At 37.6% G+C, this 15,620-nt stretch overlaps 1 protein-coding gene across 8 annotated transcripts in view; it reads left to right on the top strand.

The window, feature by feature from the left end:
- Positions 1 to 15,620, top strand: part of Pign (phosphatidylinositol glycan anchor biosynthesis, class N) — a 145,321-nt gene that overhangs the window by 22,198 nt on the left and 107,503 nt on the right. For all 8 annotated transcript variants that reach the window (XR_387175.3, XR_387174.4, XR_003955701.1 and 5 more), the window contains 3 exons: positions 820 to 879; positions 3,269 to 3,361; positions 3,979 to 4,034. Coding sequence is in view for 4 of the 8 variants with exons in the window: in NM_013784.3 (NP_038812.2) it covers positions 820 to 879; positions 3,269 to 3,361; positions 3,979 to 4,034 (209 nt within the window). In the remaining 4 variants the exon portion in view is untranslated. The remainder of the gene's footprint in view (positions 1 to 819; positions 880 to 3,268; positions 3,362 to 3,978; positions 4,035 to 15,620) is intronic.

The raw sequence follows: 15,620 nt of genomic DNA, 5'->3' as shown, positions 1-15,620 counted from the left end.
CTTCATTGCAGGTTATTATGTGCTAGGTATACTGTAAGTTTATCTCATTCAATTCTGCCATCACTTTGTAAGGGAGAGACATATTTGACTGATGGGGCAGTCTGAAAACATGCTGAGGTTTTCAGTGCTGCCAAGCCAGGATTTAAAACTGTCTCATCCAACTTCTAAATATTTTACTACTTGGCATATTTTGAGGACTAATATAAACACAGTCAATTAAATTTAGAAAAATTGAAGTTGTTAGCTCCCTTTGGAGATTAGCCTCTGGATGATAATAGGTCAAAGTAGATTGCAGTATGCTGAGGAGTGGGTAATGAGACAGAGAATAACAGCAGAAACATAATAAGCTCTTCTCAAAATCAGAATTGAAAAAGAAATACCCATAGTGCCATTTGGACTGTCCTCTTCAGTGGTTGGCCAGACTTCCTTCTGATAGGCTTTCTTTAGTGCTTGTGCACATGTCTCCAGATAAAATCTACCCTATTTCTTGTATAACCACCAAAGTATTCTTTTACACAATACTGAAATCTTTGTACAAAACACTCAGGTTCTCAGCTAATAAGGCAAGTAATTTTTGTTTTACTTTGTTTTGTATTGATAACCTTTAATGGTTTCTTTTCAAAGTTAGTTTTTCTGAAGTTCATGAATTTCTAGCAAATGACATTTAAAGACACTGCTATATAAAAACATATATAAATGTTTAAAGGTTTTTGATAAATATAAATAATAAATATGGTGATAGTCTCTAGTTGTATGAGAGGGTACAGTTTTCTGGTTTATGCATATAGACTTACTAGAATTGAATTCTTCTATTTCTAGGCTGATATTGCACCTCTGATGGCATCCCTTATTGGAGTCCCCTTTCCTCTTAATTCGGTGGTAAGGAATAACATTTATTACCATTTTTCCATATAAAAATAAAATTTACTTTTTATGTGCCTCTGTCCAATCTGTAGTTATATTTAAAACTATTCCTTCCTACATATCTATATTTAATATCTCATAATTGAATCTATGCTATCTAACATGAAAGAAAGCTTACCTTTAAATGTTTTATGGCAGGACTTTTTTTTTTAAAGATTTGTTTTATTATGTGTACAGCATTCTGCCTGCATGCATGCTTACAGGCCAGAAGAGGACACCAGATCTCATTATATATGGTTATGAGCCACCATGTGGTTGCTAGTAGTTAAACTTGGGAACTTTGGAAGAACAGCTAGTGCTTTTAACCTCTGAGCCATCTCTCCAGCCCCTAAATGTTTTATTTCTTTAAAAAATATATGATTTTTTTCTATTCTTGTAACAAGTGAGACACACACATACACACACACACATATCTACATCTATGTATGTATGTATGTATCTATCTATCTATCTATGCTCATGTGTGTAATATTTGATTATAAGCAATAGAATCTGTGTCCATTTAGAGGAGAAATTATTGAAAAGTTTTGAAGGTTTGCTAGATCACATAGATGCTTGAAAATTATGTTTGGAAATCAATAGGAACCACGAGGGCCTTGCATGGATGTGCTGCTCAAGGTTCCAACCTTAGGGTATTACAAAATTATATTTGTAGCTGCTGCTCTCTGACTCCCAAGAAGACAATTCCCAATTCAGATTGTCTGGCTTTGGTATTTGCCTCCCCTTCCGAAGAGGAGAATAGGGCCTCAGATTACAGTTCCATCATGCTTTATTCAGAGTGGAAAACCCTCAGCAGGAAGTAGTACTGTTGCTAAAAATGGGTCTGAGCAGGGCGGTGGTTGTGCTCACCTTTAATCCCAGTGCTCAAGAGGTAGAGACAAGCAGATCTCTTTGAGACCAGTCTGGTCTACAAAGTGAGTTCTAGGACAAAGTGAGAGCCAGAGCTGTTATACAGAGAAACCTTGTCTTGAAAAACCACCACCACCACCACCAAAAAAGGGGGTTTCAAATGGTGAAAGCTACAACCAGCTGTACTTTCTAGGCAAATTTATGTTTAAAATAGAATATAATTCAAAACTTTAAGTAATAAGATCTTGACTGCAATAAGTATGTGTGTTAATTTTATTCTTAATATGTATAGAATATCTTTGTCATATATGTGTCTTATTTAATGTCCTTTTGTCTTAAAAAGTATTATAGCAGTGACCATTACAGTGATCATCCTTTGTATATAGTGCACTTAATTCACTGAGCATATACCAGTATGACCAACATAGTTGTACTAGTCAGCTTTCTGCCACTGTAACAAATTTCCTAGTAATCAACTTATGAAACATCAACAGCAATAAAATGAGTTTATTTTTGGCTCACAGCATTAAAGGTTTCAGTCTGTTTTGACACAATGAGGCAGGAGTATATAGCAGACCAAAACCAAAACTGCTTGCCTTGTGACAGAGAAACAAAAGGGCCAAGATGCCCTAGTCTTATAATAGGGTATGCCCCTACTGACCCAAATGACCACCCCCAAAATTTCTGTCACTTCTTAATAGGTCTCACCTCTTCACTCTTCTGTCACCTTCTCGTAGCACTAGGCTGGGGACCAAGTCTTTACTCATGTGCTCATTGGGAACATTTAGGGTACAAACCACAGCAGTAATCTGTCAGAGGTCGATTTTAATTGACTTTAATTAATCTCATTTGTTTATGTAATTCATTATTTCTGCTTTATTTCGATTTAATCCAGTAACTTATTTATCTGTATATCTTTTTGTTTTGTTTCTTTTTTTTATTTTAATGTGTGTATGTGCATGTGTGTGTGTAAGTGTCTGTGTGTGTGTGTGTACCAGTCATGTGTGTGCACTTGATCAGGCATTTGTAAGCTACCCAATGGGGATGCTGGACACTAAAACCTTCATTCTATGGAAGAGTAACAAACTCCTTTAACCATTGAGCAGTAAGCACTCTTTATTTTTGAAATGTTATGTATGTGTAGTTTATTGCTGGCATGTGTGTCTGTGTACCAGATGAGTGCCTGATGCTCTAAGAAAAAAGAGGGTGTCAGAACCCCCTGAAACTGGAGTTTAAATGTGATCCTAAGGCACCAAGCAGGTGCTGGGAATTGAACTGAGGTTCTTGGAAGAGCAGCCAGTGCCCTTACTTAATTGCTGAGTTCTCTCTAGCTCTTTGTTTTCTCTATTGAAATGGACTCTTACTCTGTAGCTCAGGCTGGCCAGGAACTTACCATCCCTCACCTTGGCCTCCAAAGTACTAGATTTACAGGAAGGTGCTTGTTTTACAATCAGAATGCCATTGTCTTTATTAATACTTATGCTTTATTTTTTAGGGAATACTTCCTGTGGGTTATCTTAACAACACTGGTCTCTTCAAAGCAGAGAGCATGTTTACCAATGCAGTACAGATTCTTGAACAGTTCAAGGTGAAAAAATAAACAAATGAACTATACTATAATTTTAAATATGTTAAGTAAAATACTTGATTTTATATTTTAATGAATAGTTTCCTATAACACTATCGTGGGATTTGAATATTTGCCTAGTGTCACAAAGTTTTTATTTCTGAAACAGGCTTTAGGGAATAGTTAGAGTGCACACAATTGCCTTTGAGTACTATTACTTACTATAAGATTGCCATGTATGCTTAGAAAGACTACAAGCCAAATCCTTATTTATTGGAATGTGTCCAAAAGAAGTAGACTAGAGAACACAGCATTCCAGACATGATTCTCTGACTAAAACTGTGCCTCTCTTTATTTTCAGAGTTGAGGAAGGATTGTTGTAATTACATTATAGTGTGCTATTTTTGCAAAATTGATATAATTAAGTTTCAGCTTACTGAGATAGTAAAAGGTTATTTAATTTTTCTTTAAATATTTATAAAACAGTATAATATAATAACACAAAATTCCATTTATTTCCATAAAAAGTTCATCATTTCCCCAAAGAGGGCATTTTAATTGATATTTATATTTCAGAATGAAATCCATTATTTTTTCTCATTTATAATATAATAAGTATTTTCATGCTTGGTTCCCAGGTGAAAATGACTCAGAAAAAAGAAGCCACTTTACCGTTTTTGTTTACACCATTTAAGTAAGTCTTAAATATTTTTTATTAACTTAAAGGAAAAAAATTCACTTGAATTTGATGCCAATGAAAGGGATTAATTTATGTATAATTTAAGTCATGTTTCTGTTTGGTAAAGCAGATGCTGAACCGAAGTTATCTTTTGTTTCTTTTGCTAATGAGCCAAGCCTTGTAGATTGTGAGTGTCTGGAGGAGGAATGGAGGTGTGGGTACTGTAGTGGCCTATATAGGAAGATGGCCGTCCTGGTTACTTCACCTTACATATGAAGATGTCGGCTCATTTGTTATACATAGAGGCATCGATGTCAGATCTGGATGGGTATTGAAGGCTTGGGAGCCATCACTGTGAACATGGTGATAGAAACTGTTCAATATGTAGAAGGCTATGGGAGAGTGTAGAGAGTGACAGGGAAAGGCCAGGTGTGGTATTTGGAGAAATATTGGTTCCCAAATATGAGAGCTATATGGATAGGAACCAGATTTCTTTGTTCCAATCTCAGAGAAGATCTATTTTTCATAAGTAAGGAAAGAGCAGATCTGAGTCCTAGACCTTGCTCTGTGTGCATGTGTATGACTGACTATATGTGTGGGCTTAGCAGGTTTGCTCAGCCTCTTGGAAGTTTGTATTTAGAAAGATTTTACTTCTGATTTTAAAAGATTATAGGAGTTTTAGGAATGATTTCATTGGAATTGTCATCATCATCATCATCACCGTCATCATCAGCTCACTGGAATTACTTTTCGCAAGTTATAAAATACAGGTATATTATATAAACCAGAAAAGTTTGAATACTGTGGTAGAATGCTTGTTTTGTGTGTGCATGTACATGTACATACACATATGTGTGTACGTGTGTACATATGTGTGTGTGTATGGATCTTGAAGATTGTTTTTCATTTTATTTTTTTAGAGAGATAATGCTTTTAGCAAGTGAGTATTTCTAGACTCATGGGTCTGAAGTCAAGGCTGGTCACTTTGTTCCAGAATATTGAGAAGTTGGTTAAGCTGGGCTTCCAGATGACACAAGTTTAGTAATGTCTGTGAATATGTATAGCAACATGTATGTATTTAAGTGTTTTGTGTACGTATGTATAGTCTTAATATCTTCTTTCAAGAAACACATATTGACTGAACACTGTATTGGTTAATTTTGTTCCCTTGACACTAGAATCAGAAGGAAGAGATTCTTTTTTTTTCCTTTTTTTATTGGATATTTTCTTTTTTTACATTTCAAATGTTTTCCCCTTTCTAGATCTCCCCCTTGAAAACTCCCTGTGCCATCCTCCCTCCCCCTGCCTCTATGAGGATGCTCCCCTACCCACCCACCCATTCCTGTCTTCCCGCCCTGGCATTCCCCTACATTGGGGCATTGAACACCCTCAGGCCCATGGGCCTCTCCTCTCACTGATGCTATCCTCTGCCACATACATAGCTGGAGCCATGGGTCCTCGATATGTACTCTTTGGTTGGTGGTCTACTTCCCAGTAGCTCCAGGAGGTCTGGCCAGTTGACTCTGTTGCTCCCTCCACGGAGCTGCAAAACCCTTCATCTCCTCCAGTCCCTTCTCCAACTTCTCCATCAGAGACCCCGAACTTAGTCCAATAGTTGGCTGCAAGCATCCTCCTCTGTATTTGTCAGGCTCTGGCAGAGCCTTTCAGGAGATAGCCATATCAGGCTCCCATCAGCAAGCACTTCCTGGCAACCACAATAGTGTCTGGGTTTGGTGACTGTATATGGGATGTCTAATATCCACTTATCAGTGAGTGCATACTATGTGTGTTCTTTTGTGACTGAGTTACCTCACTCAGGATGATATTTTCAAATTTTATCCATTTGCCTAAGAATTTCATGAAGTCATTGTGTTTAATAGCTGTGTAGTATTCCATTGTATAAATGTACCACATTTCTGTGTCCATTCCTCTGTTGAGAGACATCTGAGTTCTTTTCACCTTCTGGCTGTTATGAATATGGCTGCTGTGAACATAGTGAAGCATTTGTCCTTATTACATGTTGTAGCATCTTCTGAGTATGTGACCAGGAGTGGTATTGCTGGGTCCTCAAGTAGTACTATGTCCTATTTTCTGAGAAGCCTCCAGACTGATTTCCAGAGTGGTTGTACCAGCTTACAATCCCACCAGCAATGAAGGAGTGTTCCTCTTTCTCCACATCCTTGCCAGCATCTGCTGTCACCTGAGTTTTTGATCTTAGCCATTCTGACTGGTGTAGGTGGAATCTCAGGGTTGTTTTGATTTGCATTTCCCTGATGACTAAGGATGTTGAACATTTCTTTATGTTGAACATTTCTTTGGGTGCTTCCTGGCCATTCGAGTTTCCTTGGTTGAGAATTCTTTTTAGCTTTGTTCTCCATTTTTTAAATAGGGTTATTTGGTTCTCTGGAGTCTAACTTCTGGAGTTCTTTGTATATATTAGATTTTAGTTATTGAAATAACTATTATATTAATAAAAGGAACACTCACTTTACAAAATGAATAAGAGAAAGCATGTACCAAAAGAAGGAAAGAGGGGCTAGAGAGATGGCTTAGTGCTTGAGAGTGCTTATAGCTCTGCAGAGACCCTATATTGGGTCCTCAAGACCCATATCATGCAGCTTGCAACTGCCTATAACTCCAGTTTCAGGACACCGAACATACTTTTCTGGCTTTCATGCACACACACACACACACGCACACACACACACACACACACACACACATGCACACACACACACACACACACACACGCACACACACACACACATGCACACACACACACACACACAACTAATAAGTATTTTTTTAAAGGGAGAAAAGAATGCAACTAAAACTTTAAAGATAAATTGAAGAAGAATGGTTCTGGATAGGAGGCAGTTCTTCTAAACTAGAATAGTGAATGAATAGAGCTGTAGTCAAAGACATAAGATTAAAGTAGCAGAATGAGGAGAATGCTAAGAAAGGGCCACAACAGGAAATATTGACAAAACAACACCTTAGCTGTGGCATGATTGTGAATAGTTGCTGGGAGTGTGAGTATTAGGCAAGTAATTCTCCATTACCACATGGATCAAGACCTGATGGGATAGATGAGAAAATATAGCACATAACTTTGCTAGCTAGTGAACAGCATTTAAATGTTAGTCAGATTCATGTTAATATTCGTTTTCAGAATTTAGAGGCAATCTTTTGGGAAAACAGGGAAGAATTCATTAGAAGTACAGAACAGGATGGAAATGTTACTACCCTTGACAATATATAGTACAGTCAATAATTGGAAGGCAGAGGGGAGAGGAAACATATATGTGGTGATCCTACTGAAGTCATAAACTAGAACAGAGAAGGTCCTGCCTACTGAGTGAATACCATAGACATGTAGCCGTGGATTATGGCAGTAACAAGAGCTAACAGAAAAAATAGTGCGTTGACCCGACTGAGGAGAGGAGGTCTAAAGACATCACCAACAGAAAGTGTGTTGGGTGATGAATCATGACTTAATGTTAAGAATGCATGTGGGGAAAGCTAATAGAAGAGTTAAAGCAAGCAGGTCAAGGTGCTTGGTCCCTCTGGATTGGTAAACAAAGAAACTAGAAGGGTATTTTCGCATTATCATTATGTAGTTCTGCTTGATTGACATTTTTGTTTCTTGCACTTTGTATTTTGATTATATTCTTTACTTTCCCCCAACTTCTCCTAGATTCTTCCCACCTCCTTACCCACCTAACTTCTTGTTCTTTCTCTCTCTCTAAAAAAACAACATCCCCAAAATTCAAAACAAACAACTCCCCGCAGGATTTAAAAAAAAAAAAAGCCAAAACAAAAAAACCTCAAAATTATCAAGAGGTATTTTGTTTGTTAGATTTTTACACACACTGCATAAATATATTGTTCATGGTCATGAGTTTGAGACTGTCTGAGCAGCAGCATCTGAGGCTGTCATCTAAAGGAAGAAATTCAAAAAACAGATTTGTAATATTTGGTACTAGTCAAGTAGAATATGCAACAGGATAAAAGATACCATTCATAGCAAAGTAAAACCTAATAGAAAACGTGTATTGTGGGAAAAGATCCAAAATTTACTTTGGCCATAATAAAATATAAATAAATATTGACTAATAATGTTAGCTATCATACAATAATAACACTGTCTAAAATAGTTACTAAATATAAAATAATAATTTTTCATGTAGTTTAAAATGTTTTTTAAACTTTATATAGAGAAAAATTTCAAGAATAGCTTAATTAATACTGAGGAAGAACGGGACAAAGAGACTTTCCTTACTAGACAGTAAATGCATCCTAAACTACTTACAAGGCAGTAATGGTACAAGTCTAGCCTGTGATTACTCACTGATTTGCTAGTACATAAAGAGGTTGCTATCTATGTGATACTTGGTTTTGATTACAGATTACATTTCAGATGTGTGGGGAGAAGGCTTACGCATAACACATTACCTTTGCCTTGAAAAAAATATGACCAGGTTCCCTACCTTACTTCAATCATAAATTTGACATTAATTAAAAATGAAAAAATGTTTTTTTAAAAAAGCAAAAGTGTAAAACTCATAAAGCAAAATATAAGGAATAAGGAAAAAACAGCTTGATTATCTCTGAACTAAATATTATACTACATAAAATAAACCATAAAGATTATTATTCTCAGATTTGGAGAAAACATAAACTATGTAACAAGCATTATAATTTATGAGAACCTTATATATCAGGTTAGGGAAATAGTTTAGGCAATTGAGTGCTTAGTGTCTAAGTCTGAGGCTCTGAGTTAGATTTCCAAAGCCTATGTTAGAAAAACGAAAAAAAAGCTGGTTGTGGTGGTTTATATTGTACTCTCAGCATTGTGGAGTTGCAGACAGGGATGTGCTAACCAGGTATTTTTCAGAGTTCTTCCAGTGAGAGACCTTGTCTCAAAGAAAAAAAGACAAAAGAAGGCATCCTAGATTGACCTCTGTGCCTCACCTCTATGCCACCTTCCTTCCTCAATAAACAAAACTTTTTATACAGCAATGGGAAAAAATATCACCTTAATAAAATGGAAAATTATGCCTAAAAATTCATCAAAAGAGAATGCATAGGTGGTTGTTATGAAAATATTGACTTCATATTTGTTGAGCATTTATTTACTAGTTTTTAAATATTTTGTGATTTTACATATATTAAAATAGGTTATTCCCTTACTCTATGAAGCAGTTCCTATTATTTTCCCATTAAAATGAGGCACAACAAAATGACTTCTTAGATTTCTAACCCTAATTCTAATCTGAAACCAGACAGACTGTCTCCATAGTTTCTTGTACTCTTAACTACTTTGTAGTGTGGTTTTGTACTACATATACTCAAACTGTACCGAATGGTTTACTTTTGACAGTGTATTCTGAGATAATATGCAGAGAAATTATTATTGTATTTATCAATAGGAGGTAGGTTAGATAAGAATCACGTTGTTTATCATGAGCCAGTTAATGGCAGGTAAGGAGGAAAGTGTGGTGAGTGCATCGGCACCTATATGAGGATGTTTGTAAGCTGAGTGAAAACAGTAAACATAGGACTTTGGAACATTATGTAACTAATCTTAAAAGTGTGCATGCAGTAATTCTGTGACTGCAGACAAAGAGCAAGAAATATGCATGCTTATTAGTTAATAGTGTCATGAGGATATTAGCTAGCATTGTAGTAAAAATTTATTAGCTTAGTATTTAATTATATGAAATTAGAAGATACAGGAATCAGGAGTAATATTAAATTGAAAATTATTTTTCTGTTATTTGAGAAGTTATGTGTGACATAAAATAAATTACAATTTAAAATAATCTTTATTTTTTATGCCTTAAAACTTTTTTCTTGCCTTGAGGTATTTTGAAGAAGGTATTTGAGAGCAGTGACTATATGTATTAGTCTGGCATTTAGTGTTCAGTATATCTCCTGCCTCCGCACTCCCCTCCCCCAGAAGATCACTAGTATCTGAATGCAATAGATGCTTTTATTTTTTAGTTATTAAATCCAATAAATATTTTACATCCATATCATCTGCTTCTTTTTAGTGACTTTTGTATACATAGAATGTCAGTATTGTCTTATAAGCTGAATAAAAGAAATGTTGGCACATAAACAGAAAGGATGAGGGAAAGTTGTGGTGATGTGTCTTTTAGTGAAATGACCCAGTCTCTTGTCCAAACCATTGGCTGAGGATATCTTTCCTTTGTATTCTCTTTTTGCCCGGAGAAATTGTTCACCAGTATGTTTTTCTTGGAAGTGAATTCATCTTTTCACCTGAGCATCTCATAATCTATGAAGAATTGATGAACAGAAATAATTTCTGAGATAATGGAATAGCAGAGGTTTTTAAAATAGGAAAAATAAGATTGCTGATGTTGTCCTGTGTGTGTGTGTTTTTTAAGAGTCCCATTAGTTCCTTTTTTTGTTGTTGTTTTTTTTTTGTTTTGTTTTTGTTTTTGTTTTTGTTTTTGAGACAGGGTTTCTCTTTATAGCCCTGGCTGTCCTGGAACTCACTTTGTAGACCAGGCTGGCCTTGAACTCAGAAATTCGCCTGCCTCTGCCTCCCAAGTGCTGGGATTAAAGGCGTGTGCCACCACGCCCGGCCTTAGTTCTTATTGTAATTGTATATTCTGTTTTATCCTAAATAACTAGTTTCCTGTTTCGTTTCAAATACGTCTGAAAAAAAAGAATAAAAGTTACAAAATATTCCTTTTGACAAATAGAAATAAACCAAAGGCTAAATGCTGTAAATGCTGTTGTAAATGCTGTTGGTATGCTAAGACATAACCAGCAGGTGGCACTACATGATTAAAAGAAATTTGAAATGCTCAACTCACTGCCCTGAAAGGAGGAAAGACATTGTATTTCCAAAGTGCTCAGTTTTTCTAGGCATGGTGGTGCAGGTCTGTGATCCAGCTAAGAGAACGAATGGGAAGCTTGTTACTAGTCCAAGGTCAGCCTGGCACACATAGCTAAAATAGTCAAAACAAAATTTGAAGAAAAAATAATGCCATGCAATAAGAAAGAAGACTTAGGGTTCTCTTAAGATGCTATTGGGGCAGTAGAAGCAGGCAGGAGCTATGCACCTGACACAGGAGAACAATCAGTTAGAATATCTCTTCTCTTTGAAACTTATTATGTAAGAAGTAAGTACTTAAAATGTAAATTTTTATTTAGACAACCCAATATATTTTCCTCTTAACTTAATCACTTCCTTTTCATATATTTGTTTCCTTGAAAGCATATGGAAGTACACAGATGGAAGTGCCCTCACTTAGATCACATGCATACACTGGGTTGGAGAGGAGCCTTTCTTTGTGTCACCAATTTGATTTCCTGATCATTTACAAGGCACACAATCTTTTCATTAAACTGACGTCAGTTTTTAAAAACAGCTTTCGGGCTGGTGAGATGGCTTAGTGGGTAAGAGCACCCGACTGCTCTTCTGAAGGTCCTGAGTTCAAATCCCAGCAACCACATGGTGGCTCACAGCCATCCGTAATGAGATCTGACTCCCTCTTCTGGAGTGTCTGAAGACAGCTACAACTCACATATAATAAAAAAATTAAAAACAGCTTTCATAAGTTACATATGTGCTTGGGAAATGATTCATTCTTACAGACATGAGTGACTGCGTGATTCTGCACCATTGGTCATGTTAAAGAAAGAAACTTGGCCCACAAATAACTCTTGCCCTTGTTTCTGCTTTTAGTTTCATGAGATGCTATCCTGTAGTGGTGAGTTTTGCTACTCCACTTTATGCTCCCAGCAGGTCACACTTCCAGCAACCCACCCAGCTCTTTGGATCCACAAACAAAAGACATACACATATTAGCTTATTTTTGAAATGCCTTGCCTACTCTAAGGCTTGGCAGTTCTAATCCTCCCTCGGCTACCATACTTTTCCCTCAGGTACTCCAAGCTCAACATCTTCTAAGTCTACCTTTAACTTTGCTGCCCTATTACCATCTGTGAAGCCCGCTGGTCTTTGCTGGCCAACATGCTTCTGGGCAGCCCTTCTGGAGGCTGCTTTCCCTTTGCTCCTACACTTCAGATGATCTTCCCTCTGCAGCTCGAAGTCTTATCCATCTCTCTTCCCCAAGTCATGGCAATTTTGCTTCTCCTCCCTCCTGCATCCTAACCCTTGCAAATCTAAGGGTCCCTCCCCATCTCCTTTTTAGCATTTTTATTGATCGATTAAAAACCAATTAGGGACAAGGACTATAAGTGTTTGGAAATGTAGATTTCTAGTTGAATCAAAGCATTAAAACTAATCTCCAACACTTTTCCCTCTGTCTAGCTAGATATTCTAGAAAGGAATAAATGGCTGTTATAAAATATTAGACCATGGCTAAGTGAAAATTTTTTGTAATAAAATTTTGAATAACATGTAAAACTCCTTGCCCTCCAAATACTCGTTCACCCTGAAGAATGAACAACATTGATGATAATTCTAAAATGCACTTTACTTTACAGTGTTTCAATAGTTATGAAATAAAAAAGGATAGTAACACTTTTAGGGGACTATGTGGACTGTTTAGAATACCCATTTCTGTCTTCTCATAAGCATAACATGTTATTATATGTTCTTTTGTTGATGATGGTCTCTTTTGAGACGGGGTCTTGCTTTGTAGCCCTGTCTTAAAACTTACTATGTAGACCAGGCTAGCTTTGACAATCATTGATTCTTTTAAAATGATGTTTTCATTAAAAGATGTAGTCAGTAAAGAAATTTTCCTTTAAGATGACTATGTGGAAAGGTTGTTAGTTTCTTCTTGGTATGCAGCAGGGGAAATAGATAAGAGAAAGGCCTGGCCTGGCCTGGCCTTGCCTTTCGAGCTCCTGAGTTTTGGCACAAGAGGATAGTGTTGCATACTATCATAACAGGTCTTTTTTTTTTTTTTTTTTTAAAGGTTTATTTATTTTATGTATGTGAGTACACTGTTGCTGTCTTCAGGCACACCAGAAGAGGGCATTGGATTCCATTACAGATGGTTGTGAGCCACCATGTGGTTGCTGGGATTTGAACTCAGGAACTTCAGAAGAGCAGTCAGTGCACTTAAACCGCTGAGCCATCTCTCCAGCCCAGAGTTGTGTTTCTTTGAATGCAATTTTTGTGTATCTGGCAAAAAAATGCCCTTCAGCAAATTTGCATAATTAAAAAAAATCTTTACATGCTTTATCTTGACATCAGTGTACATTACACTGTCCTTTAGAAAAACAAACAAGCATAATGTTCTTTGCCTCAGAAATGGGGATAGGGGTGGGATAACTCCTGGTGGCAAAGACAGGCGTTTTTTCCCCATTTGTTCCATTATCTCCATACTAACATGTTTCACAGATGGGAAAGTAGTCACTTCCTTCCCTATCAAAGAAAAAGTTCCAAATACAAAATAACGCGCCCAAATTTTAGAACTTCAAACCACATTAGATTCACCAGTCTCTGCTTTCTGAGTTTGCATACAACTTGAGCAGCTGCCTAAAGCTCCTGACACCAGGACCTCCCTGCCAGGAAGGGCTGTATTATTTACTGAACTGTGGGCTGACATAACCTGGCTCCCCAACAACCTCTCCAAAACCCTTAAAAGCAAACAAACACATGAACCCCTACTTTAATATGTTGAGTATTTCCTGTGTCCTGTATAATGAGCATTAACTAACTTGATCAGAACTACTCTTATCAAGGTCAACATTTAATTGGGGCTGGTTTACAGGTTCAGAGGTTCAGTCCATTATCATCAAGATGGTAGAATGACAGTATCCCGGCAGGCATGGCGCAGGCAGAGCTGAGAGTTCTACATCTTCATCCAAAGGCTGCTAGTGGAAGACTGACTTCCAAGCAACTAGGGTTAGGGTCTTAAGCCCACACCCACAGTGACACACCTATTCCAACCAGGTCACACCTCCAAATGGTGCCACTCCCTGGTTCAAGAATATACAAACCATCACATTCCACTCCCTTGCACCCATAGACTTGTTCAAACACATGAATGTATGGGGGGGGGGCGCATATTTAAACACAGCATAATGCAAAATGCATTTAGTCCAACTTTCAAAGTCCTCATAGTTACAGCAGTCTCAACAATGTTAAAAGTTCAAAGTTCAAGGTCTCTTCTGAAATTTATCCAATCACTTAACTGTAATCCCCAAAGAAAGACAGGAAACCAGCTGGGCAAATTCCAAACTCTGCATCTCCATGGCTGATGTCGAAGCGGTCTTCAGATCTCCACTCCTTTTTCATCTTTGTTGACTGCAACAAACTGCTTTCTCCTAGACTGGTTCCACTCCCTGTTAGCAGCTTTCCTTAGCATGTATCCCATGGCTCTGACATCTTTAACATCTTTGAGTCTCCAGGGCAACTTCAGTGTTACAGCTTCTTGTTTCAGAGTCTGGGATTCCACTTGATCTTTTAGGCTCCTCCTAAGGGCTGGCATCACTTCTCCAGCTCTGCCCTCTGTAGCACTCTAAGCTCAGGTTGATCCACTCCACTAAGGCTGCTATTCTTGGTGATCATCCCATGATACTGACATCTCCAATACACTGGGGTTTTCCACTCCAACTAGGCTTCACCAATAGCCTTTCATAGGCTCTCTTCATGGTGCCAAGCCTAAACTCTTTTGCATGACCCCTTCAGTCCTGGACCTTCAACTACAGCTGAGGCTACACCTTCTCCAATGGTCTTCCATGACCTCTCACAGTGCCAAGCCTCGGCTGTTCTTCATTACACCTTCATGCCTTCAAAACCAGTACCACCTGGGTAACTCTTACATATTACCAAGTCTAGCCACAGCACAAGGAACAACCTTGGCTATCTCTGGAACAGCTTCTTTGTGCTCCCAGAAAACAATTTTCAGAAGATTTCACCTCAGTGATACTGATCTCTTCTTAATCATTGCTAATTTCTTAGCTCCAGCTAACCAGCATCAATTGTCCCAGTAGTTCCTTTAGTTCTTAACTCAAGAGACAGAGCCACATGGCTGAAGCTGCAGAGTTCTTCTGCTTGCAGGAACTAGAACATGATCCCCTTGTACTATTACATTATCACTGGCTTTATGTTTTCCAAATCCTTCACTGCCTAAGCTTGGCTGTCCTGGATCTTGCTCTATAGATTGACCTTGAACACAGAGATCAGCATGCCTGTCTCCTGGGATTAAAGGTGTGTACCACCAAGCCTGGATCTAAATTTAGCTGGGTAGGATCTTGCCTCAAGGTCCCACTCCCTTAATCTGTTATCTCCTAGAACACAGGATTTTGCTCCATTTCACTTCCTGGTACCCCTTTAATACTTGAACCATATATTTTATATTTTTCCTTTCTAAGCTTGCTATGCTTGTTCAAACTTCTCTTCATAAGACTTAACCAGAGAACAAAGTCTCTGCTGGGCTTTTTTGAAACTTCCTTTGTCAATGCAATTAAACAGAGTCTCTTCACCTTAGCCTCGGGCAGACTTTTCAGACAAGAGCAAAAAGTAGCCACATTCTTCACCAAAATACCACAAAAACAGTCTTTATGCCACATTCTGAAATTCTCCTTTGAAACCTCTTGGGCCAAGTCAACACAGTTCAAATTACTCCCAGCAACAAAATCTAC

Source organism: Mus musculus, chromosome 1 (assembly GCF_000001635.26).
Source record: "Mus musculus strain C57BL/6J chromosome 1, GRCm38.p6 C57BL/6J".
Lineage (NCBI taxonomy): Eukaryota > Metazoa > Chordata > Mammalia > Rodentia > Muridae > Mus > Mus musculus.
Note: the sequence above shows the minus strand (reverse complement) of the source record. Positions and strands in the feature narration are given on the sequence as shown.